Genomic DNA, 27831 nt, shown 5'->3' with positions numbered 1-27831 from the left:
TAGAGTAGCTCTCTTTTAATGAAAGATAGCAGATGAGGTAATAAGATGAGAAATAGGATGAGCAGGAATGTAAATTTGGGATGTGCAGAGTGAGAGAATCCATTGCAGGAGTTATTCTGGCTGCACTGGGAAAGAAATGCCCTGAACCATGGATTTGGAGTAACTTGCTTGAAAACCATAGCAACAGGTTGTTCAGTAGATTCATAATTGCAAAAGATGGTGGTGTAAAATGTTACTCTTAAGTGCTTCAAAGTATAAAGACTTGAACATGCATTCTTCTTTCCATTTCCACTGTTTAATTTCACTATTTTCATAACTAAGGTGCTTCTTGACTATAACAGTATTTTAATTGATTTTTAATTTTGCACATAAGTCTTGCCACTAAATTTGGAACTGGAATTTAAAACAAAATATTTCATATGAAAAGCTAATTTTAAAGCCGTTTTTCCTTGTCTTGGTGTCTTTCATTGTGGATTTAATGACGTATTTGAAGAACATTTTCCTGTGACCTTAATAGAACGTCAAGCAAAAAAGCTGAAACAAAAGCAAAAATATTTCAAGCTAAGAACTGCATTGTATTACATTATCTTTGGTTGTCTGAACTAGCAGTTGTGGATACTATTGATAGACCAAATGGATTTTAAACATTTATAGTCAAACATACAATCTGTATATCTGGAACACCACCCTACTATAGTTGAGAATGTGCTGAAAATATGAATGTATTTGTACCTAATGTATTTGTACTAATTTGTACCTGTTGGGAGATGTGAGTGCTTGTTTTTTTTCATGTAGTTGTTGAACACTAGAGTATGCTTCTGCAGTGCAATGAGTACCATATATGATGATTATGAATTCATTTTAACTTAGAGGTGAGAAACGCATGTTGCTCACTGAGCTGCATATAATGGTTTGGTGATTTGACTGCAGATACTTAAATCCCGGAGGCTTGTGATGTTCTTTTATGAATTGATTGCTTGTGGAGTTATTGAAGAAGCAAAATATAGTTATGTATACAGGTAAGCTACTAAGATGCCTATACGATGGAGATAATGAAGATAAAAATTGGTACTTGGAGAAAATGCAAGAAAGTCACTTGAAATGGCTGTCTTGAGATCTTCATATTGGTCCAACTTGATAAATCGTGAGAACTTGATGACTTGGCACCATAACAGTAAATGACGGGGGAACAGCAGGATATTGAATATAAACTCGGTGATTTTAACATATAGCCAACAATTTTGCAAATTATCAATCAGGGAAAGTGGCCACTGTTGGTGCACAGGAGCTTTGCTGGAGTTTGCACTTGATCCACTATGTGTGTCCCATTAGTTTCAGAACAGACACGTCGGATTCGGTTGAATGACTCTACGTGACCTCGATGCCCGACGGGGACCGTCACGTGTACTGCCCCCTGAGCCAATGGGAGATGGCGCGATATGATGTCAGGGCGTTGCGGGGTGATGTGGTCACCCATGGCGGCGGCGCGCGGCCCCGGGATGGCGCCATGATGCCAAGCAAGAAGAAAGAAGCGGCTCCACCGCAGTATTATGTGGCCAAGAAGATCATCATCAAGGATGGAGGCACGGTGAGTGGCGTTGGGGCCCGCAGGCAGCTCGATGGGCGCCGGTCGACCGTTTGATGGTGGAGATCATTTTTTTTGGGGGAGGCTCGATGGCCTAGCCCCCGCTGCGGGGTCGTTGGCCGCATAGCTTCTCCCTCCTGAGCGCTGGGTCGATGGTGTCCGGCGGCGGGACGCTTTTAAATCCGACTCGGGGAGTCCGGCGGCTACTGACTGTCCCAGTCATTTGTGATCGACTCTCCCCTTCCCTTCCCTCCAGCTGCCGCGGAGCGGAGCGGGTCGGCAGTCGGCTTGCAGCAGCGTCTGCCAGAGCCGGGCTGTTTGCATCCGCCGCACCCGGTTCCCGGGCTCCGGTCTGGGAAAGGGTTCTCCCCATCACCGCAAATGTCATAAGACTCAGCACACCCCAGCAATGCATCTGTAGTCGCTTATGAAGAAAACTTTCTACTTTAGATTTGAACCCTCCTGGCTTGGTACTTCGGATTGCTGTGGAGTCGCGTTAACCTTTAATTAGTAGGACGTGCACTCAAGTCATTCTCCAAGTATCATGAGTACAAACGAGAGGGGAAGGACCGTAGCCGCAAAAAAACTACAAATCAAAACGCACATTTCAGTTCGTGGTTTCTTACAAAAGAAAACACTTTAATCGCGGCAACAAATATGTCTTTCTACAAGCAAGCAAGTTCAGTGACTGACAAGTAAATGCTAAAAGTGCTGCTGGTGTTAGTATGAGAAAACAAAACAAAATATTTTGTTATTAGAGGTTACTCCTTTGTCAAACTTCCTGGCAATATTCATGGGCTATGACTGAAATCCCAGATTAGAGTTGTTTTTAAAAAGAGATCTAATGGGTAGACAGGCGGGTATATATGGATGGGGGAAGAAGGTTAAAATGAGAAATAGATTAAACAATTCAATAGGAGATATAAAGACATAATTTGACAGAGCAATACATCTAGAGAAAGAAACCAGGAGGATTAATATGTCAGTACAGAGGACACACTCACTGTAAAAGTCTAATGAGCATAAAACCTATGAACCCATGTTCTTAATAACCCTTCCATACAAGGTAATTTCACAATTGCTATGCGAGAACAATTCCATCTGAGGTAAAAACCCCAATCTAGATTGATACCACTAGAATGCAACAGCATTACTATTCATTGGAGTTTATGATGAGTCATAGAGCACAGAAACAGATCCTTGACGATAAACTGAGACCCAAGGTGTTTTTCTAATGGTGAAAAAGATTTCATTTTATCATTGTTTGAATGTAGATCATCTTTCAGTAATTCCAGTTCAATAATGAATTTTGGAGCATTCTAAGAACAGGAAATTGTATTCTGCTCCCAGAATACCTGCACAACATTTGCAGTACACACTGCAGAAAAATTGTGGGTTACAAGATTGTAGATTACACAGATGTATCTTTTTGTGTAACTTTTACTGCAGGGTTTACTGGCATCTTCACGACAGTTAATGATTTTTTTAAGCTCTTTTTCACTGCATTTTCAATTGAGTGGGTAGGCAGTTTGTCGTGGTGATACCAAGAAAGCTCAATGTTTGAAGGAAGTTTCCATATGGTGGCAAGAAGGATTGCAAGTGATTGTACTTCACATACACTTGTTGGTTCTGGAAGAGATTAGTTAATCTTTTGCTTTCTGCTCCCTATATTTTATATTTGCATTCCTGCCCTCCAGGAAAAACATCCATTGTATGAACAGAAAGCAAAATTGTAAGAGATAGCAGAGAAATTGTGTTATGCTGCACCCTCAGTTAGATATGCCTAATTGATGAACATTCGAGAAAAAGGTCCTTGCAGCTTTGCTCTCTTCAAACCTTATTGTCTTATGGTACCATTCCCTTTTTAATGGCAGAGTTTGCTGACCTATAACTGCTTGCAGTAATTTCCAACTATGAAATTAATATTTTTGATGAATTTGTAGTTGATTGGCAGTAAAATCTTTCAAGTTAAACATCATGGAGCTGAATGAAGACACTTTTTATATATCTGATTTGATTTGCTCTGTTCCAGAAATGTGTGCTGATAACGTCCAAACTTTCACAGATTTTCTCTTTGCTTTTTAACTGTCATTAATACCCTCTTTGGGTAGGTAGGTTCTAAGGTAAAGTTGCAGGATTTCCCAGGGTTCCTGTTCAAAAAGAAAATGTTATTTAATCTATTGGGTCATTCTCTCCCAAGTATAAACTTAAATATTGGATTATATATTGGTTGTGATAGAAATAATTTTCAGTTGCTTACATAAGGGTTGTGGACATGACTGCATTGACAACTTTGAATGTGAATGCTTAAAAGCAAGTGTTCCCAGGAAGTCCAGTGACCTGATTTGCTTGCAAGCTAGTTTGCAGTTAGTTTTGCTTTGAATAGCAAGTAGAGCTTGATGAATTTCACATGTTACCAACTGGGCCTTGTTCTGAGAAATAAAACATTGTAATATTTTGGTTGGTGATCATTCTTGGTTTAGTTTTGTATCCCACATATCAAAAAAAAAGGAATGAATGCATTAGAGGCTGCTTTACTGATTGTGGTGCAATTAGTTCCAAAATCGCAAGTAGATTCCAATGACTTAATTAAAGAACTCATTTTAAATGCTACATTATTTGTATTTCCTTATTGTAGCCGCAAGGAATAGGTGCACCAAGTGTATACCATGCTGTGATAGTAATATTTCTGGAGTTCTTTGCTTGGGGCCTTCTGACAGCACCGACGCTTGGAGTAAGTTGTTATATCTCAATTATACTGCCTTTGTTAATTAGAATGAGATCTACAATTGATGATTAGTATACTCTGGGTAATTGAACGGTTATGTTAGTGTCAAATTAACAATATTGTAATAAGGTTGCAAAATGTGATTGTCTAATTATAACTTTTTGATTTAACTTTATACAAATATTTCTCCTTGTAAAATCATTTATTCTAAATATCTTTCAATCAATTAAGGGATTTGAAAGGAGAAGGTATTCATTTGGACAAAATGGGATTAAGATCTCCCACTAAAAGACTGCATTGCTAGTCTGTTTCAACAGTGTTTTTGTACGCATTGGACTATAAGTTGGACAATAGGTTGAGATGAGTTCTGATGTAAAATCAGACTACTAACGTTCATTTCTATGCTAGACCTGTTGGCTTTGACCCTCTTGCCAGAAGTCACGATGATATTTAATACATCCTTCAACGCCCCCCTCCCCTTTGTTTTTTGATATTTCCATACAGGGCATGCTTTCTAATTTGGATTGATTTATAGAATAAAAAGATAACCTTGAATGTGAAGGATAAATAATTACCGAATGTTATGTGGAAGTGGTGAATCTTTTCTAATTTTTTATTAAAAAGCTCCTTTGAAGCTTGATGGGATATTGGTTCATCTTTTGACTTGTTTAGATTTTAAATTGTGTTCAAAGTGAAGGTATTATTGTGAGAGAGGGCAGTGTATCCCATTTCAGACATTTTGTCTGTATCAAGGGCCTGAAGAAAGAAACTGCCAAACTCCCTCTATACCCAGTGACAGTCAGATTAGCTCCATTTCTCACATACCATCCACCAACCACCCTGGGGTTGGTCCAAATGACATTGCCGATGGGTGTCAAATTAGGGGTCTACAAATAAGTCTGAAATGTTGCAAATTCACTGTGTAGAACTAAACAGCATGTCATCCAAATTTACAGAATTAAAAGGCTAATATATAACCCAGTGTCCATCAATTCTCAAAAACAATCTTTTGAAGTAGTTTACAACAGAATTTCTCTCCTCTTAACTAATTGTTGAATTTCACAGGGTTATACTTGATTAGATTGGCCCACAACATTTGCATATTTGGTACTTATGAATTTCAGTTGTCTTAATTTCCAACTCTTGTAGGTTGTTGGCAGCATAAGTTGCCATATTGCTGTCATGCAAGGGATTAAAAACCTATTTAATAGTGAGTTATGGTTCAAAGATCTGTATTTTTATTTATATTGGCTAAGTAATGTATCTAATCCATTTCCATAGTTAGGCTGTTAACTTAGTAAATGAACCCAGGACTTCCCTGATGCATATTTATGCACTCAGCTAATATGAAAAATGAAGGAATTAAGGTTCTTATGTATTTAAAAAGTGGGAATTCGAACCAGTGGGATTAAAATTAACCTACTGCAAGTTTCAATTTTATTGCAGAGGGGATTCACTTTACTTTTTGTGCGATGCTGATGAACAGATCAGGTTGCTTGACAAACTGGTGTTTGTTCTAATAAGCTAACATTGTGATGGATAGCTTATTTTCTTATATTCCCCAGGTCTTGCATGAGACATTTCCCAAGCATACATTCTTGATGAATGGCTTAATCCAGGGTGTAAAGGTAAGGCTGGAATTCTTGTAAATTTCTCAGGAATTTGGTAAATTCTTCCTTTTATAGAAGATATTTTTAAATGACAGTTGAGCTCTTGATTTTTTTTCTTCATCTTATTTCATTTGGAGCTGCAAGCCACATATCAAACTGGTATGGAGAGAAAATCTAAATGGTCTATAAAACTTTGTTATACCGTGATGTCAAGTGCATCAGGGCCGGATGCTTCCTTTATTCCCTCCACCTTCCCTGCTGCCTTGTAAATTTTTGGGGGAGGCAGCAAAAAGGCAGAATGATTGCAGGGTTGATGAAAGAAAAATTAGTCCGGAAGATTCATCTGTGGCACCCTTGAACAATAAACCTATCCAGGCAATCACATGAACCATACTTTATCTCAAAGAGCACTCGTCCAGTTAAGTAATAGCTTCCTCTTGAAGGCAGACAGAGAGCTGGAAGGCTCACCGTCCATCCTGCTCCCTGCAGATGGCTCAGCCAGAAGTAGTTATTTATAGCTGGAGGTTGAACTGCATTACAAAAATGAAGCTGTGTAATAATTAATTTGGCATTCCTTTCCTTTCCTTTGGTTATATGAAATCAGCAACTTTAAATTTAGTCTAATTATCATTGGTTAAAGTTTTTTTTTGTTGCAATAATAATTTCGAGAATAGGGAAAAGCTGTTGTAGTGCCAGGTGTTGTCTAATTTGTTTAATTTTCCATGTAAAGGAAATAAAATTGAACATATTGATAGAAAGCCTTTTTTTTCCTTCAGGGATTACTGTCATTTCTGAGTGCACCCTTGATAGGTGCACTTTCAGATGTGTGGGGGCGAAAGTCTTTCCTGCTGCTGACTGTCTTTTTCACTTGTGCTCCTATTCCTTTAATGAAAATTAGTCCATGGTAAGTACGTATATTTATATATGTATGGTGAATGGAAAAAAAAAAATGACTTTACAACCTTGACTCTCTGGAAGGGCAAAGGTGGAAGGTCCATAAGACTTGAACTGCCTGCACATTCACAATAAGCAACACACTCACCTGAGTTTGAAATCTTTCACTCGGTCTAAATGGTGGAGCGCCAAAGGCAGTTTAGGATTGCCTTTGTGAGACAGATTACACTGGCTTCTTATCATTATCTTGAAGAATTAGGGTTGGGAAATAAATACTGGACAGGCTGCTTCTAAAGCTCTTGCGCAATCAACTATGGTTATTCCTCCTCCGTTGAAAAAAAAATTGGACCCCTTCATGAACTCTGAAGGGATGTCTGGTGAATGAATGGGCCCATGACATTTTATAAAACCCTAGAAGTTAGCACAGGAAAGAAAAAGGAAACCTACTGATGCAAACTATTCTTATCCTATTCTGCCATTCCCTATTTCCTTTGCAACTATTTCTCTCATTGTTTTTAAGTAATGCTTTAAACTTCACCCTCGTATCATAAGACATAGGAGCTGAATTAGGCCATTTGCCCCTTCGAGTCTGCTCGATCGTGGCTGATTTATTTTTCTCCCTCAACCCCATTCTCCTGCCTTCTCTCCATAACCTTTGCCCTTACTAATCAAGAAACTATCAACCGCCGCTTTAAGTATACCCAATGTCTTGGCCTCCACAGCCGTCTGTGGCAATGAATTCCACAGATTCACCAACCTCTGGCTAAAGAAATTCTTCCTCATCTCTGTTCTAAAGGGATGTCCTTCCATTCAGAGGCTGTGCCCTCTGGTCCTAGACTCTCCCACTATTGGAAACATCCTCTTCATGTCCACTCTATTCAGGCCTTTCAATATTCGGTTCAAGGAGATCCTCCCCTCATCCTTCTAAACTCCAGCGAGTACAGGCCCAGAACCACCAAATGCTTGTCGTAGTTACCCTTTTCATTCCTGGGATCACTCTTGTAAACCTCCTTTGGACCCCCTCCAATGCCAGCACATCCTTCCTTGGATATGGGGCCCACAAATGCACTTAATACAACAAATGTGGCCTGACCAATGCCTTATAAAGCCTCAGCATTACATCCTTGCCTTTATATTCTAGTCCTCTCAAAATGAATGCTAACATTGCATTTGCCTTCCTTACTACTGACTCAACCTGCAAGTTAACTTTTAGGGAATCCTGCACTTGGACTCCCAAGTCCCTTTGCACCTCTGATTACTGAATTCTCTCCCAGTTTAGAAAATAGTCTACGCCTTTTATTCCTTCTACCAAAGTGCATGACCGTACACTTGCCTTTGCTGTATTCCATCTGCCACTTATTTGCCCATTCTCCCAACCTGTCCAAGTCCTTCTGCAGACTCCCTGCTTCCTCAACACTACCTGCCCCTCCACCTATCTTCGTTTCATCCGCAAATTTGGCCACAAATCCACTTGCACTAAACATTCTATACATGAGTAATCCTGCAGATAAATAGGATTTCATATGACTTCCTTTTAAATTTCTTCTGATGTTAATACTCCTATTGTATTTTTTTCTTAGGTGGTATTTTGCAGTTATCTCTGTGTCTGGAGTGTTTGCTGTAACCTTCTCTGTAGTATTTGCTTATGTGGCTGACATAACACAGGAACATGAAAGAAGTATGGCCTATGGACTGGTAAATGAAATGATTTATTATACATTATTGTCCAGAAATAATTTAATTGGACACATGGGAAATTTATTTAATGGAAATACTGAAAATTCTATTTAGAACGTTAAAAACTCTGTGATGACTTCCAGTAATGTGGCACAATGTTTCTAGTTGAATTGCACAGTGTGTTGCACAGGCCATAGTTATAAATTATTTCTCTTTCACCAACAGCCAGATGATATGCTACTTCAATGAGCAAGTTGAATTACTTCTAACTGTCACTCTTTTCCTTGACCTTATCCTTGCCTTGAAGCCATGCTTTTTTCTTCCCCCACAAGTTGCTTTGAATAGCTCAAGTAAGGTTTTGGCCTTTCCCACAACAAAAATAGCCACCTTTTGATTGAAGATTTGCATCCTCTTTGGGTTCATCATGTGTTATATCTGCATCCTTCCCTCTTCCATCCTTGTGAACTTCAACCTGCTTGTAGCCACCAGTGCAGCCCATCAAATTGGTCCATTGTTTAACTCTGGGGCTTTCTTGTTTAGTTCTGCTCATTTTTATCTATCAGAGCAAGGATTTAATCTCTTGATGGGTTCTCAGCCACTGCCATACCCCTTTAATCTTGGCCCCCTTTTCTCATTTTCAAGTTTCTGTATGCTTAACTTTCCACTGCCTTTTTCAATGCCGCTTGCTTTGGATACCTACAATTTCCTGCAGCTAAACAAAACTCCAAACAAACTCATCTCCAAACTCCTTGACCGATGACTCTACACCCCCTCTGCAAGTGGATCCTTGACTTCCTGACCAACAGACTGCAATCAATCAAGATGGTCAACAACACCTCCTCTATGATTACCTTCAACACCCGTGCCCTACAAGGCTGCATCCTCAGCACCTTACTATACTCCCTATACACTCGTGACTGTGTGGCCAAATTCCGCTCTAAGTCCATTTATAAGTTTGCAGATGACACCACCGTAGTGGTTTGGATCTCAAACAGTGACGAGACAGCGTACAGGAAGGAGATATAGTCTAGTGCAGAGGTTTTCAACCTGTGGTCCGCGGACCCCTGGGGGTGCGCAGCGGGTTGCCAGGGGGTCCGCGAGCATGCCAAGAAAAAAAATGGAAAAGTGACCTGTTACAAAGACGTACCTTACTTGCTTGCTCCAGTTTTCCACTATTCAGAAAATCGGCCATATCTATTCTATCTGTTATAGGCGACAATCTTAGAGACAGACTGTGTTCCCTTCTGGTAAGCTGCCGCTTAATATTCGATTTGTGTAGTCAGTAGTGTTCACTACTCACTACTATTCTGTTGTGCACTGTAGTGTTAGTGAGACTGAGTGACGTTGTTGGTGTGCCTTAATACTATTACTTACTTACTGTGCATTTATGCCACAGTGATGTCACTGTTAAAAGAAAAGTGTGCAAATTTTAGATTAGTTTTGATAATTTTGTTTATCAGTAATAGTAATTAAACTGTCCAGCGTGTATTGCTGAGTATGGAGAAATTCCTGAAGAGAAAAGCTGACCAGAAACCGGAAGATTCTGATGACGAAGGGGATAAGGGTGACTGGAAGAGAAAACAACGCAAGTACGATCCAGAATACATTTCACATGGCTTCATCGCATTGGGGACAAATGCGGACTGACCTCTGTGTTTGCAAACACCTGTTCAACGATGCAATGAAACCAGCGAAATTGAAGCACCATTTAACAACAGTGCATCCAGATATTGCTAGTAAGCTGAAGGAATATTTTGAGTGGCAAAAGGAGTTGTACCTCAAGCAGAAAGGTAAAATGACAGCCTGCGCCACTGTAAATGAGAAGGCTCTTCGTGCATCATATTTGGTAGCATTACGAATAGCACGTTCCAGAAAGCCTCTCGCAATTGGAGAAGAGCTTATACTGCCTGCAGCAGTAGATATGTGCAAAGTTGTACTAGGAAAAGAATCCAGTCAAAAATGAAAGCCATTCCACTGTCTGATAACACATTAAGCAGAAGAATTGGCGATATGGCGGAAGATATATAGAGCCAGCTGATAGCACGTCTTCAGCAAGTCAGATTTGCGATTCAGCTCGATGAAAGTACTGATGTTGCCAGTGCTGCGCAGTTGTTGGTTTATGTTCGATATTGCTGGGGAGGAGAGACTTTGGAAGACTTTTTTTGTTTTGCAAGGCTCCCAGGGCGTACAACCGGTGAAGAACTTTTCCGTGTGCTTGACACTTTTTTTGTACAATCAGCATTGGCGTGGACACAGTGTATTGGAGTATGCACGGATGGTGCTGCCGCAGTGACAGGATGGAAGTCGGGTCTAGTCGCACGAGTGAAAGAAGTAGCTCCACATGTAGCAGCAACCCACTGCATGATTCACCGTGAGGCTTTGGCTGCAAAGGATATGGCTGAAAATCTTGAGGATGTGTTTTCCAAGTGCATTAAAATCGTTAACTATCAAAGCCAGGCTGCTCAATCATCGTTTGTTTGAAAACATATGCCGTGAAATGGAAGCCAAGCATAAGCATTTGTTGCTACATACAGAAGTCAGATGGCTGTCACGAAGCTGCGTTGTGCAGCGTGTATATGAATTGCGAGATGAACTGCTAGTTTTTCTAAATGAGCATAATGGATCATTGGCACAGTTCTTGACAGATGAGACGTGGGTTGCCAGATTAGCTTGCAGATATTTTCAACATTTTGAACAGCTTAAATCTATCGTTGCAGGGACCTGTCTCAAATGTTCTGAAAACGCATGACAAGATCAATGCCTTCCAGAAAAAACTCCATATCTGGAAGGAAGATGCGAGCAAGGCATCTATGATATGTTTCTGTTGCTGGCTGACTTTCTGACAGTGAACGAGACTAAGACAGGCCATTGCGAGCACCGTTTTGAACCATATTCAACAGCTGTCACATTATTTCCATGAGTATTTTGGCAACGATGACACAAGCATGTTTGATTGGATTCGAAATCCATTTGAATGCATGCTTACTGATTTAACTGGACATGAACAAGAAGAATTGGCTGAACTGTCTTCTGACAGGACTTTGCGTTTGCAGTTCAACCAAAATGTCACTGTTGTCGTTCTGGATAGCATGTTCCCAGGAGTATCCACTGCTGTCCGGCAAAGCCATCGATGTTCTGCTATCATTTGCAACCACTTGTGCGAAATAGCATTTTCTGCAGTCACTGCCATGAAAACTAAATATAGATCAAGACTGAATATTGAGGATGACATACGCGTATGTTTGTCGCACATACACCACGTTTGGACAAACTGCAGTGCAAAACAGGCACAACCTTCACATTGAACTGAACGCTGAAAGACACTGCTGGTAATTATCGGTGATTGAAATAGTCACAATTTCAATGGGGCCTATGTGTGGTCATTTAAGTGTTGTATGCATGAATTATCGATTGTTTGATTTTGTGGGGTCCGCCATCTAACAAGGACATGTTCTGGGGGGCCGCAGCATGAAAAAGGTTGAAAACCACTGGTCTAGTGGCATAGTGTCAAGACAACCTTTCTCTCAAGGTCAGCAAAACAATGGAGCTGGTCATTGATTTGAGGAAGCTGGGTGGAGTACACACCCGTCTGTATCAGTATTACTGAGGTGGAGATAGTTGAGAGCTTCAAGTTCCTAGGTGTAAATATTACCAACAGTTTGTCCTGGTCCAGGTATGTGGATGCTACAGCCAAAAAAAGCGCACACCTCTGCTTCCTCAGAAAGCCAAGAAAATTCAGCATGTCCCCAATGACTTGCTGATTTTTATAGATATACTTTATATATATATATATATATAGATAGATAGATAGATGCACTATAGAAAGCATCCTATTCAGGTGCATCACAGCTTTGGTGTGGCATCTGCTTTGCCCAAGACTGCAAGAAATTGTAGAGTTGTGAACACAGCCCAATCCATCACAAAAACAAACCTCCCTTTCATTGACTAAGTCTACACTTCCCACTGCCTAGGGAAAGCAGCAAACACAACAATGATCCCTTCCACCCTAGTCATTCTTTCTTCTGCCCTCTCCTGTTGGACAGAAGATGCAAAAGTCTGAGAGCACAAACCACTAGACTCAAAAAAAAATAGCTTCTATCCCACTTCTATCAGACTCTTGAACAGGCCTCTCGTACCTTAAAGTCAACTCTTGATCTCCCAACCTACCTTGTTGTGCCCCTTGCACTTTGTGTACCTGCACTGCACTTTCTCTGTATCTGCAACACTATATTCTGTGTTCTGTTTTATTTTTACTATCTCAAAGTAATTGTGTATGGCGTGATCTGTCTGGATGGCATGCAAAATAAAAGCTTTTCATTGTGTCTCGGTACATGTGACAATAACAAGCCAATATGTTTCCCAATACCACTGAGAAGACTGAAGTTCCCAAGTTTAGTCTCTGCCACAAACTCAGTCCTCTCACGCTGAACTCCATTCCCAACCTGGCATGCTGGCTGAGATGGCTCATAAGCTTAGCATCCTGTTTGTTCAAACTTAAGTAACTAATCTTGTATTTCCATTATATAGAAGAAACACTTTTAAATGTTCATTTTAATTTGGTAATATCTTAGGAATGTTCTTTTTTAAATTGATTAAAGGGGAATTAATCTTACAATTGCTGTGTTGAGACTAATGATTTTTATTAAAAGCCCCAGTTGGTTCATTGGCCCATTTGGAGATCTCTACATGGCATCTTTCTCTTGCAAATAGTCTTTTGTATTGCACTAACTATTCTAATCTTTATAATTTTCAGGTTTCAGCCACATTTGCTGCAAGCTTGGTTACTAGCCCAGCCATTGGTGCGTATCTTGGTGGAATTTATGGGGACAATCTTGTGGTTATTCTTGCCACAGCTATTGCTTTGCTAGATATTTGCTTCATATTGGTGGCTGTGCCAGAATCTCTTCCTGAGAAAATGCGGCCTGCATCTTGGGGAGCGCCCATCTCATGGGAGCAAGCTGATCCATTTGCTGTAAGTGGGACAATGTACTTTGTATTAGGTGTTAGAATTACTGTGGACATTTTGAATACACCTTCATGTTGAGAATGTAACTTTACCTAATTTTAAATTTTCAAAGGTTTCTTGATTGCAGCCTGTTTGAAGTGCAGCTTTGAACCACTTCAGTTTAGATGTTGAACCATTTGTACATTTGTTATACTTTTCTTTCATTAATGTTGAACACCCGCTCAAAACTATAAATTTACCTAATACGATCATTTTAAGCTTGTTTAGTTTATTTGGTATTATATACATTCTAAAAAGTGAATGTGTTTTCCTTTGCAGAATGTATTATCAAAGCAATTTAGTTTTCAAAGACATTACAACAAAAAAAAAAGCTGCTTTGCAGCACAAGTACTGGTTGAAATTAATGCCTATGAATTTTTTTTTACCCTAGTCGCTCAAGAAAGTTGGCCAAGATTCAACAGTCCTTCTTATCTGCATTACAGTTTTCCTCTCCTATCTGCCAGAAGCAGGGCAGTATTCCAGTTTTTTTCTTTACCTCAGACAGGTATGAATAACATTTTGAAAATCTTGTAGCCTGTTGAAATTCCAGAAATCATTGGTAAAACATTAATAATGTTTTAAAGCTATTTTGAGCATTGGTATGTATTTCAAAGGTTATTATTGCTCAAGGGACCCTGCAGTACAATTCAAAATACCAAATTTACACACAACTGTAATACTATTTGACAACTTGCTGCTATAATATTTAAAGTAGTTGGTTCTTTAAACACCATTTGCTGCATGTAACATATAACATACAGTGTATAATGCAGCATAATGTGTTCACTGATCACTTTTTGGTCTCCCCCTTGTGGTGGATGGGGTGACCACTTTGTGTAGCATTTCCAATCAGTCCAAAGCTTGACTCTGAATTTCCAATACTTGTCATTTTAATTTGCAATTCCAAACCCATCCTGACCCTTGCTGACCATTCATTCTAATGAAGCTCAACAGAGGTTGGAGGATCATCACTTCACCATCCAGCTAGGCACCTTGCAGCCATCTAGACCTTAAGTTCATCAATTTCAGATATGGGTTTTTTCTACCTTTTTCAGATTTCCAGCATCTGCAGTACTTTTTGTAATTTCAAGTAATGATTCTGCTTCTCATACTTTCTCTAGGTCAACCTCTTATTTTATCATTACCATCCTCATTGTCCTTGGACTATCATATCTTTTGTCAATTAATCTCTCCTGTGATCTACTGGGATTCCTTCTGTTAGCTCCTGTATTTCCTCCCTTTTATATTTTAAACCTTGTGTTTACATAACTTTCCATCAACCCTAAATGCTAACTCTTTCCCTCTGCAGATGTTGTCTGTTGAATCTGTTTTTATTTAAATTTCCAGTATTCATACTGTTTTGCTTTTGAACTAAAATCTTGTATTCTTCAAATAGCATTGGTTGTTGCCTTGTTCAGTTTATTACTCAGATCTATTTTTGTTGTCTTTTTGCACAAATTCTACAAGCAGTAATAGTTTTATTCAATTATAAGAGATTAGAAACTGTATGAGATGATGGCTAATATAGTATTTAGGATTATTAAATAGAAAACAACAGTACACATTTTCTTGTTCTATTAGGTCATGAGATTTTCAGCAGAAAGTGTCACTGTATTTATAGCTGTCCTTGGAATCCTCTCCATTATTGCACAAGTAAGTATCCAGTTAGAGCCTGTGTAGCAATTAAGAACTCCTCCCCCTACCCCTTGCAACTTACACCCTTATTGTAACCCTTGTTATTTTCAAATGGGTCTTGCTAATTAGTAGCCCACTTCAGAGACCAAGTTGCCTCTCCCAGTACTAAAGGGTAATGGAGTGGTGATTGCAATAAGCATGATGCTCAGTGATGGAGGCTGGTTCCAGCCTATAGGCCTTGCGTAGCCTAAAGTTCATTTGGTATTGAATGTTTCTAAGTAAACTATTCAAAAGGAATAGTCAGCCTTGTACTTTCCAGTCTCCCATGCTATAGCTGATTGACTTCAAGATCCTTGTCAAATCACTGCCTTGCCTAACTCCATTCTTGTCTGTTGCAGCCATCTGTTCCCACATGTTCAATTCTTGCACAGGATGTTTTCTTGTCCTTCTCCACCATCAAGGTCCTTATTTCAGCCCCCATTCCTTTCTATTGCCTCTTTCAAAACATTTATTTTCAGCCATCTCTTTGCCCCCCCCCCACCCATATTTTCCCTTAACTGCTTCCCCTTTATGAATTTTGTTATTTTCTTTTATGTGAGGAACAAACACCAAAGAAGTGAAATTTACTGAAACTGTTGACTTTCTTTAGACAGCAGTTCTGAGTTTGCTGATGCGATCTATTGGAAACAAAAACGCTATTCTGCTTGGTTTAGGATTCCAGATGTTGCAGTTGGCCTGGTATGGTTTTGGCTCTGAACCATGGTACGTAGTTTGAATCCTTTCTCTTAGAAATGTAAAAAGATCCTCAATGGTGTTTGGAATATCTCATTATTCTTGCGTCACAATATGAAGATAGAAATCTATTGCAATTGGGAGAAGCACAAGCATAGCTTAAGAAAAAGACATGCCAACCTGTTTAAGCTACAGCATTGACTCATATGCTTGCTAAACAAAATGCAATAGGCAAGCGTTAAACAATCCCACAACCAATAGATCAGAGCAAAGCTCTGCAGTACTATCACTACTGCCATTATTGTGGTAGATAATTAAATGGCTGATAGGACAAGTTAGGACCAAGTTTATTTCCATCCTCGGTGAAGGCAGGCTCAGTATGCAAGTGCAGAACATTTGCAGCCATACTGTGCCAGAAATTGAGTGGAATCAGAATTAGATTATCACTGACTTGTATGACATGAAATGTATTGTTTTGTGGCAGCAGTACAGTGCAAAGACACTAAATTACTATAAATCACAAAAATAAATAGTGCAAATAAAAAGGAATGATGAGGTAATGTTCATGCCCCATTCAGCAGAGGGGAAGAAGCTCTTTCCTGAATCATTGAGTGTGGGTCTTCAGGTTCCTGTACCATCTCACTGATGGTAGTAACGAGAAGAGAGCATGTCCTGGGCAGTGAGGGTCCTTAGTGATGGATGCTGTCTTCTTGATGCACTGCCTCCTGAAGATGTCCTCGGTGGGGAGGGTTGTGCCCATGATGAAGCTCACTGAGTCTAGAACCCTCTGCAGCCTCTTGCAATCCTGGGCATTGGAGCCTTCATACCAGCCTGTGATGTAACCAGTCAGAATGCTCGCCACCGTATGTCTATAGAAATTTGTAAGAGTCTTTGGTGACGTACTGAACCTCCTCAACAAAGTAGAGCCACTGGCGTGCCTCCTTCATGATTGCATCAATCTGTTGGGCCCAGTATAGATCCTCTGAGATGTTGACACCCAGGAACTTGAAGCTGCTCACCCTTTCCACTGCTGACCCTTCAGTGAGGACTGGTGTGTGTTCTCCCAACTTCCCCTTGTCAAAGTCCACAATAAGTTCCTTGGTCTTGCTGACATTGAATATAAGGTGGTTGTTGTGACACCACTCAACCAGCCAATCTATCCCACTCCTGTACACCACCTTGTCACCATCTGAGATTCTACCAACAACAGTAGTGTATTAATTAAATATTATGGGAAAAACTGCCCAGGTATATTTTGTTCACAGAGTACAGTCAAATCAACTATGTATTATGCAGTCTTTTCCCAATCATTAGCAAAGCAATAGTGCTATCCAGCAGTACCTACACACTATTAATTTGCATACCACCATTTGAGTTTCACCAGAACCACTTGGCTCTTGATCTCAGTTCAGCCTCGAACCAGAGGTGAGGTTAGAGTAACTGCCCTTCACACAGAGTAACTATGACTCTCTGGGTGTAAACCTGGTTTCCTGCCACCAGGGCCCTTTGAGTGAGGTTACACTGGATCTGTGGCATCTTTCTGGGGCATCTGCGTCACGGTGAGTCGCGCCTCCTCGTGGTCCCGCTGGTAACACCTGACTGGGTGGCTAAAGCGACTTTTAAGAACCCCGGACAAAGGCGGTGTAGGCCACACCCTTCTTACTATAATGATGGACTGTTTGACTCCCGGATGGGTTGATAACCGGGCAAAGAACTACCCCGTTGGTGCGTTTGCAACAGCACCCATCGCTAAATGCATTAGTTGCACATGTTCTGGTGCCCGGCCCGCACCGAAGAAGATGTCCACCTCCACTCAGACCGGAGAGGTGGATCAGAGACTGAAATATTCTGTGTGCTCCCAATGCTCCTGGTTGGGGCGGCAACGAGATAGCACGAGGGCATGAGACACCCACCCCGAATAAGAGGTGGAAGGCCATGTTGGAGAGCTTGGACGTTCCGGCCGGTAAAATTAAGACAATGATTTTTTTATAATTCCCTTCTGGAAAAAGAGGGATGATGGAGAATCCGAGGGTGATGAGTTGGAAGATTCATTAATGGTGACACCTCTGATGAAATATGAGAGCTATGGCACACCTTCAAGGAAGACTAAACAAGGTGTCGTAAATGTGGTGAGCAATGTTAATATACCCTTTGTTCCCCAGAAATGCCCGGTGGAAGGGTGTAATGAGATGTACAACATCATGGCAACAATGAGGAATCATTTGAAGAGAACTCATCTGATTCGGTCAATTAAAGCGATTTGTTTGCTATGTGGGAGAAAGGGTGAACTCCATTCCACTGTTTGTCATGTCAGTAAATGTAAAGGTTCAGCCAGTCAAGAACTGGCGAAGCCGTTTGCATGCAGTTATTGCGAACTGTCATTTCAGACAAAGATCGGTTTGGGACAACATGAGCGGCATTGTCATCCTGCCGAAAGGAATGAGAAGAGAGCGGCAGCGCTCCTTGGAAGGAATAAACCAGGAAGGAAAGAGGTTTGGACTAAGGAGGAGGTTGCCCTCCTTGTGGAATTGGAGGAAAAATATAAAGATGTGCGGAATATTCACGTTGAGATTGCAAAAGAGTTGACAACTAAGACCAATAAACAGATTTCCGATAAAAGGAGACTGTTAGCAAGAAATTGTGCCGCTATTAGTGGTCCGGATAATGAGGCGAATCCTGTGGCAAATAGAGTAGTCGTGCAAGAGACGGTGCGGAGCGTTGGTGACTCACCGTTGAAAATCCAGGTAAAACCGAAGGGAAATGGAAGACGACTGCTGGTACAAGATTTGGATGAGAACTTTAATCGAGCAGAAGAACTGCTTCGTAATAAGCGTAATAAGACCAATTACGCTCAAGGATTAAGCCTCATTGAGTCTATGACGAATACACTTGTTCGAGAATTGGGGAGTAAGATCAAAAAGAAACCCAAAAAGAGGATTAATTGTGAACAGGCATTGGTGTCGGATAACACCGGTAATTTGCGAAGGAGAGCTCGTAAGAAGGCCAAATATAGAACTGCCCAAATACTATTTCAGAAAGATCGAAGGCGCTTGGCGTGGCAATTGATGGGAGCACCGATGCAAAATGATTGCCCCCTGAAAATTGATGAAGTATTTCAGTGCTTCCAAGGGAAGCTGGGCGCGGCAAATGATCGAGCGGATCTTAGCAAGCTGGAGGATTACCATAAAGATTTCGATGAGTGAGTGGCACCTCCTTCGTACAATCGAGAGGGAGGAGGTTGAGGCAGCGCTAAAAGGTATCAAGGAGGATAGCGCTGCCGGCCCCGATGGTATTACTAAAAAAAAAGACCTCCAGCAGCTGGTCGCAAATGAAGAGAATATGCTTGCTCGTTTATTCACATTATGGCTGAAGTCGGGTACCATCCTGGAATGCCTGAAAAAGAGCCGGACAGTGTTAATCCCCAAGTCGGATAATGAAGAACTGCTCAAGAGTTTGGACAACTGGAGGCCTATCACTATAGGTCCGATGATGCTGAGACTCTTTACGAAGATCGTGGCGAAGAGGTTGAGCGAATCTGTGAAGATAAGCTCAAGACAGAAGGGATTCCTGTTAGATACACCAGGCTGTAATGAAAACATCATGATCCTAAGGAATATCATTAAAGGATCGAAGAGGAATGGCAAGGAACTAGCAGTGCTGTTCGTAGACTTGGGCTTTTGACTCAGTTGGTCATAAGTTGATTATGAAAGCCCTACAGAGAGTGAGAGAACCGAAAGTCTTTATTGACTTGGTTTTAGACCTCTATACCAACACGACAACTGTGGTCGAGATCGGTGCAAAGAAGACTGATAAGATCAGAATAAAGAGGGGGGTGAAGCAGGGAGATCCCCTCTCACCAATCCTCTTTAATATAGCCATGGACCCTTTGATTAGTACCCTTGAATAGAGGGGTTGAGATGGTTACTCCTGAGGGCAGATCGAGATGTACAGCGTTGGCCTTTGCCGATGATGTGGCCATCCTCAGTGAATCGTATAGTGGCATGCTCAGGAATATCAATATATTGAGCAATTTCTGTAATGCGACTGGCCTAGAAGTTAATGTGAAGAAAACGAAAGGTTTTCACTTCTTGAGTGGTCGAAAAACCCACGTGTACAACTTGAGAGAGCCATGGCAGTTTGGACCTGATAAGATCGCTTATATCCCGCCTGGAGAGACTGAGAAGTATTTGGGAGCAAGAATCGATCCATGGTGCGGAATTTCCACTGAAGATGTGAAATCTAAGCTGGAGCAATGGTTTGGTGCCCCGAAGAGGGCGAAACTAAAACCTATCCAGAAGGTCGAACTGCTGAAGACCTATATTATACCACGGGTCTATTATCAACTAATCTTAACTGAGGCCTCTCAGAACGTATTGGTGGACCTGGATAGGTTGATAAGAGTGACAGTGAAAGAGATACTTCATCTCCCTAACGACACTACTAATGGGTTGTTATATTCCAGGATGAGAGATGGAGGACTGTGTCTGCCGAGATTGGAAGTACAGGTCCCATTGGCGATCATACGAAAACGTCAGTCCCTGGAACAATCCGAGGATGCAGTGATCAGACACTCTTTCGAGTGGGCTGGTGAAGATAACAACGCTGCAATTGGGAAAAACTGAAGGGACTGGCGGTGATAAAGTATATTAGATCTTGTTATTTTACAACCTCCGTCTGAGAGTTTCCTTGCTGATATGGAAGAGAGGGGGATACAGCTTGGTGATGGTGATGGACGAGACGCCAAGTTTAATATCGACTGGAGATCTGTGGAATTTACACAATGGGCAGCACAGGTATATCAAGGATCTGGTGTATGTGAGTTCAAGAATGATAAAATATCGAATGGTTGGTTGAGGAGGCATACGGCCTGGAAGGGGTACCAGGTGGTAAATGCTTTATTGTTAAGATGTGGCCAGTACCCCACAAGATGTACGCGTGGTAGAGGTAACCCTGAAGCAGTGAAGACTTGCCGGAGGTGTGGTATAGCCAATGAGACTCTGGCTCACATCTCCGGGCGATGTTTGGCAGTTAAGCAGATTCGTATTAAACGGCACAATAAAATTCTCGAGAGACTTCGGTCCAAGGCTGAACAATATCTGTGGATACCCTATGTGGAACCGCATTTGAGGGGTGAGGATGGTATGCTCTGGAAACCAGATGTCATATTGGTGAAAGGTGATTGAGCAGCCGTCATTGATGTTACAATCAGATATGAAGACAACGGACAAGCCACCTCCAAAGCATGGACCGAGAAGAGGAACAAGTATCGGCACTTAATGGCACAGATTAAGGAATTGACGAAGGCCAAGATCGTGGAGTATTTCGGTTTTGTAATCGGTGCTCACAGTCTATGGGAGAAAGAGAATAACACCTTGTTCAGTTTTCTGGGTATTCAGAAGTATAAGACGTTTGCTGAAGACATCTGCAGCCTCGCAATACGGTTGACTATAGATCTGTTGCAGGTTTTTATGGATTATTGAAGTGCACCTTTGGGTGTATGTATATATGTATGTATCCCAACTGAATTTGAAATAAAGTTCGGAAGAACCTTGCCCCCGCGCCCCCCTGCACTTGGCCATTTATAGTCAGGTTAGCTTTCGCGGTTTGTATTGTAAAGTTCATATTCAGTTGGTGGGTGAACAATCTCTGATTCGGCTTTAAATTGACAAATATAACTGCCTTCTATCTTTGGTAGTTTAGTTCCCCTATAATTAGGGTGGGACCCGATCTCGTTATCGGAAACATCTGTGGATGCGACACGTTAAACCGCGAAAAAGGCACTTAATTAACCTTATGGTTAATGTGTTCCAACTAGCATTTGACACGAGTGGGGCATCTTGAAGCCCTGGCAAAAATGGGCGTCACGGGAGAAATACTCTAGTGGTTGGAGTCATACTTTGCACAAAGGAAATTGGTTGTGATTGTTGGAAGATTCAAGTGGTGTTATTTTTGTACATGTAATACATTCTCAATTGTGACAATACAAATTGTCTTTTCTTTCTGTCATGTCCTATACCATTGTTTCTCAGACTAATGTGTCACTTTTAGTTGATCTGGTCCTGAGGACCTGTACATAATGTACAAATTGTTTAAAATGATGAATTGGATTGCATATTTTTCTCGCAAACATTTATAGCATAGAAATGGAATTTTCAATCCAGCCCATGTTTATCCTCCATTAGGTAATAGCCCTAATCCCATATGCCATCCATCTTTCTAATGTTTTATACATTTTTTTTTATTATTGCAGAGCATTACTGTGTAACATTATTGTGCATTGACTATAGGATGATGTGGGCAGCAGGAGCAGTGGCAGCCATGTCCAGCATTACATTCCCAGCAGTGAGTGCATTGGTGTCAAGGAATGCTGATTCAGACCAACAAGGTAAGCTGCCTTTTCTGTAGGAATTAGCACTGTGGTAATCTTTGTAGTCTGTTTCTATTTAATATAGTTTCTAAAGTTTTTCCCTGTTCAGAGTAACCTTCATAATCCATTACATTAATCAAACTATTTAGAATGTGCACACTCTGAATTTCAAAACAAAAAATATAATTTGAGTTTGCCAAGGGGAACTGTTCTGATGAGGGGGCATCGACCTTAAGCATTGGTTGTTTCTGATTGTATACTGCCTTGCCACCCAAGTATTTTCTAGCATTTTTTTCTTTCAGACTTCTGGTATCTGCATTTTTTTTTGTTTTTCAAATACTGTGAGGACCTCCTGCCCCCTCAATTTTTCCCTAGCAGTTTGTACGTGCTGCAGTGACAGAAATCTAGCTTTGTTACCAATGAACAATGTACAATTCTCAAAAGATGCATGCAAATATCAGCTTTTTAGTTGCAGTGCAGTCCATAATAGATTTTTTAAACTTGCATGTAAAACTGACAACTGTTTTTTCATTGATAATACGGCAACAAGTGCCTGTTTCTTCCACATTTTTTGCTTCAAAGAAAATGTATATTTTCAAATCAACCTGAAAAACCTAATTCACCATTAAAGGTCCACTAATTTAATTGTCAAACAAAAAAAAACTGCAGTTGCTGGAAATCCAAAATAAAAAAAATAAAATGCTGGAGATACTCAGTTGGCCAGGCAGCATCTGTGACGAGAGACAGCCAATATTTATGGTGGATGCCCTCTCATCAGAACGATTACCCTTAGCAAACTCAAATTTTTTTGCACACTTCACAAGCTGACATTCTGAATTTCAAATGCTTTATAAACGCAATGATCTATGAAAGTTACTCCTATCAAGGGAAGATTTAAAAAAAAATATTTTAAACTGAAACGTCTGGCACAAATATCCATGGCACCATAAGTTAAAAATAAAAACACTATTGTTGAATTGGTTTCAGAAGCTATGTAAAAATGAGGATTATTTTCTCATAGCTTTAGTTTGGTTTGCCTTTCATTAAAAAAGGACTCTATTTTGTACTGTATGCCAAAGTGTAACATTTTGTTACAAGTATAAACCTACCTTTTTCTTAAAGGAAACATTTATTTTAATGATACCCAAATAACCTCTGCTTGGATTTAAAGCAGTTTGGACTTCCACAGAGAACAGTTCAGCAATAAAATGTGGCTTAGACTTAAATGATACCTGTTGAAGGAGTCAGTCAATTTGCATTTAAAACCAAGATCTCATTTTGAGCTACCAAGTTTGAACCCTGAATCAGAGTTGCAAATGTTTACAGGTGTCGTTCAAGGAATGGTCACAGGAATTCGAGGGTTGTGTAATGGCCTGGGACCTGCCCTTTATGGATTTGTATTCTATATTTTTCACGTTGAACTAAATGAGTCACCAGAGAATGATGCTGGATCATCTGACAGTAAGAAAACACAAAGCCATTCTCAGCAGGTAGGGTATGAGTACTTCTAACAGTTGTTTACTTGAAAAACTGTCCTATAATGCTAATATTTAGCTAAGCATAAAAGGATCATCTGCAGTCATGTTTCTTGATTAACTGTTGATGAATAGGACAGTCTACAGATTCCTATTTCACTTTTTACAATGCTGAATTGTTTATATATAAGTGCTGACTATGCACAAATATTAATTTAGTATACAGTAAATAGTGTGTTAAGATATGTTTATCTTAGCCTCTCTTGCTTCCCTACCTGACCCATTTGATGAGTTTACCTGCCCAAAACAGGGCCTCCCGTTTCCCCACAAGCTCTTTCTTCCTGCTTTATGTATCAAAGATTGACTGAAGAAACTGTCCAGTACTTGCCTGCAGCTGATGAGTCCAGTATTTCTCAATTGTTTACAATTTCAAAGTGGGAATCTTGGCAGAAAGCATGCTTAAAGTTTTTGTGCTCAGCATTAATGACAGGGTTCAAGAAGATATGATTTCTGCACTTGTCTGGTGTTATTTCTATTGCTACCTATATTTAATAAAATTAGAATATTCCAGCAGTTTCTTCTTGTTACCCAATTTAGATTAGGAGGTCCATATATTTGCAGGGGGCCCTAGAGATTGATTTTGATACTTTGACAATCTATCTGGTATGAAGGAAAACTATGAATGTGGAAAGAAAGTGAACAGGACAGTTATTTTGCCTCCCTTTCTACTTTGCTTGAAGGTGTTAACTCTGTATGCAGTTATGTGAGCAACAGACTTTAAGACCAAGAAAATGTGCAATGACAGGCTATTGTATTATGGGTGGGGTGTACACTGGGCAGAATTGCAGAAAAGTGATCTTATCCCTGACAGGTGTCCACAAAAGGTACTCGGTGTTGGACAGTAGCAAAAACATTCCAGTAGCTTCAGCAGCATTAATGTACTTACATTTATTTTGATAGAAGTTTCTATTTTTGTTTTAAACAGAGTTCAATAATTCCTGGACCACCATTCTTATTTGGAGCGTGCTCAGTATTGCTGGCTTTGCTTGTTGCCTTCTTCATCCCAGAGTATAGAAACATGTCTGTAAGATCCAGCAGCTGGAAGAAACATGCTGGTAACCATGGCCATGCACACAATCCACAGCTCCCTTCTGAAGCTAAAGAACCTCTACTTCAGGATACCAGTGTATGACAACAGTTTGTTGCAATACCTAGCTACTTCTGATGAACACTGAAAACATTTGAGTACGTTTTAAAAAAAAACTGGTGTGGATGTAAAACAATACAGGAATTTCTGAATCCAGTAATTTGGGCAATGCAACTCATCATTGTATTGATCCCTTCACGATGTTGGAGGAGTGCAGTTATGAGAGGAGATTGGCTGCATATGTGTATTTTACAAGCAGCCAAGTGACCAATATTTTCCTGGGAGGTTTCTTTTTTTGGAGGATTTTGACCTGATGCTGGTCCAATTCCCCGTGACATGGCTAAAATGTAAATTGTGCCATGTGAAAGAAAATCATTAAACACAATGTGTTAGTGTGGCTCTGCATTATTTAAAGATGTAATAAATATTAATAACTGGGCTAGATCTAAAACTGTGGTCAGTCTATGCTGGAGGTGTTCTGCTGTATATGGATCTAGACCTAAAGCTGATGTCCCAATGGGACTGATTCATTTTGAGTGTTACTGTGGAAGCAAGTGTGATTAGATACTTGAGCCTTAATGTTGTAAAATCACTTGAATACAAAGTGAAAGCTGATTTGTGATAATTTATCTGCAAGTATTCGAGGCAGCATGCAATTTGGAAATGAAAACACTGCATTAAGCAGACTTTTAAATTGACTTTGAGAGTTTATTTAATTCATTCAGCTGCTTATCTTGAGTATCATGTTGATGAGACCATTTTAACCTGGAACTGGTGCTAGAATGCCTTGCTCTTGTGGACTGAGTGAAATGTGCACCTGACTTCACTTCAGTTTGCTTCAGCAAGCAAGCTTAAAAGGCAGTTTGCCTTAAATGCTTGTTTACTGGGGTATTGTTAATGTGATGGGTTTTGCCATTTAATTCAATATTCTTAATGCCACATTTTCTCTGCCTTTATTTTTGATGCTTTTGTAGCTGTTGTAATGAATGGTACTTAACTTCAAAACTAGATACAAAACATGAACTTCAGACCTTGCAGCCTTGAAAATTTATATTTTGTATGTTAATATAGTGGCCTTTTTAGCAATATAATCTGTTTTGTGGTAAATAGAATTAAGTGTCAAATTTGCTACATTCTTAAATTGTCTTGTTAATTGAAATATTATATTGCTTTGTGTTAAAACACCAATACATTGAAAATAATTCCTGAACTTCTACATTTCATTTTGTGATGTCTTTTTATTTGGACCTGATTTCCATAAGAGATATTTACATCTGATTATTTTAATACTTGACTGGAAACAATGGTATGCTAATGATTTGTCATACACTTCAAACTACTCACCTGCCATCCCCATTAGCCACATCCTGTCCCATCTCTGGAGAAGTCGACAGTCCCCACCTGCAACCTCAACCCAGATAACTGGAGCGAATGTGTCATCCTCAAGCCTGGGGAATTGCCTAAGGGTTGGGGGGGCAGGTGAAGAAGAGAGATGTATATTCAGTGTCAATACATGAGTCGCTGATTTGCTCTTGTAGCCACGTGGCTGGTCTTACTGAGCTTTTGGATGATGGGGGGGGCAGTTTTTTCCCCCAATAAGTTCAAATATTAGATAAATAAAATTTCATTCAATACTTGTTAGTGTAGTTCATAAAGTCTGTGTAATTGTGGTGTGATTCTGGCAAACTTAGTACCATAAATTAGTTGAACTTCAGCATTATTGGAAATTTCATCCAGAGGCTGCAGAAGCTGGAGGATTTTGTCTGGATATAGCAGTTTGTGCCTGAGAGAGAAAGATTTTTATTGGCATTCTAACTAAATCAAAAAAACTCAATTATCAACCACATTTTTAGTACTGTTATTTACATTAATAGCACAAAATTATACATTTCTATTAAATGTTTACTATGAAAGATTTGTCTAATGGAAGCAGTGCTTTTATGAATCAAAGTGCAAATTACAATTCACTTCCCAAATTACACTAAGTATTTGAATCTAGATCTGAGTTTTAAAGATACAGTTCCTATCATGTTAAGAAATTCCTAACTGAATGGGATGTACTGGGAGAGCCCTTGCAGAAGGGGGCTGTCTTCTCGTTGTGTAAAATACTTCAATTCTAAACAACTAACTTTGCTATATGTACATATTAAAAAAATCAATTAACAAGATATTGATTGTACATTTTGGTTAATAAGAGACCATTCAAAAGTATGATAATACACTTCCTCATCTGCAGAAACTATAGATAATCTCATTTAGTCTTAATTTTGAAAGAGTTGACCCTCCCAAAAATGTAAAAACTGCAGTGGGTGTAACTGACACAGATAAAACAAAGTTAAAACCACAGTTTCAGACCAAAATAAAATCAGTCAGTTGGAGCTATAGAATAACAATGATACAAAATGGGGTTTTATTTCTGCAGAGACCTCTATTCATCCACAATCAATCATGGAACCTGCAGTAAGGTTACACAATTGCTTATTACATTTTTTCCCACTCAGATACCAATGTCTATTGTTGGAGCTCTACCACAGAACAGCCATGACCTGCATGAATGTCATAAGTCTGGAGGAGCTAAATGATCCATTCCTGTTATTTATTCTTAGGAAATCCACAAAATAAAAAGTAAACAACATTTGAAAATCTAGTAGTTGAATGCTTTATTCTTAATAACACCTTAACAGGTTTGACACATTTTAGAACTGTTTTATCCACATTTTCCTGATATTGTTTAATACATTTCTACAAGTATTTCCTTCTAACATGTAATTAAAATTATGTAAATATAGCATTTTTCTCTATTCTACCACACAACCTCAGTGCCATGCCAACTAAAAACTCAAAATTACCTTCCTTTGGTCCCAAGCTGTGCTCATTTGACACAATGCAATGTGGCTTTGATGCAGCTCTAAACTGTTCTGGAAAAAATGTCATTTTCAACTACAATAAGTGAAGGAACAGAGTCACATTAACTAC

General features: G+C 39.9%; 1 protein-coding gene across 1 annotated transcript; it reads left to right on the top strand.

Moving 5' to 3' along the window:
* The first annotated feature begins 1355 nt into the window (after positions 1-1355).
* LOC127567815 (hippocampus abundant transcript 1 protein) lies at positions 1356-26105 on the top strand. The gene is made up of 12 exons (XM_052010900.1): positions 1356-1588; positions 4224-4319; positions 5879-5941; positions 6700-6827; positions 8398-8512; positions 13248-13466; positions 13891-14004; positions 15081-15152; positions 15784-15896; positions 22154-22251; positions 23560-23723; positions 24694-26105. The coding sequence occupies exons 1-12, from the start codon at positions 1382-1384 to the stop codon at positions 24898-24900; spliced, it is 1596 nt and encodes a 531-aa protein (XP_051866860.1). The 5' UTR covers positions 1356-1381; the 3' UTR covers positions 24901-26105.
* Positions 26106-27831: the final 1726 nt, after the last annotated feature.

Source organism: Pristis pectinata, chromosome 3 (genome assembly GCF_009764475.1).
Source record: "Pristis pectinata isolate sPriPec2 chromosome 3, sPriPec2.1.pri, whole genome shotgun sequence".
NCBI classification, from domain to species: Eukaryota; Metazoa; Chordata; class Chondrichthyes; order Rhinopristiformes; family Pristidae; genus Pristis; species Pristis pectinata.
This window is presented reverse-complemented; position numbering and strand designations above follow the sequence as displayed.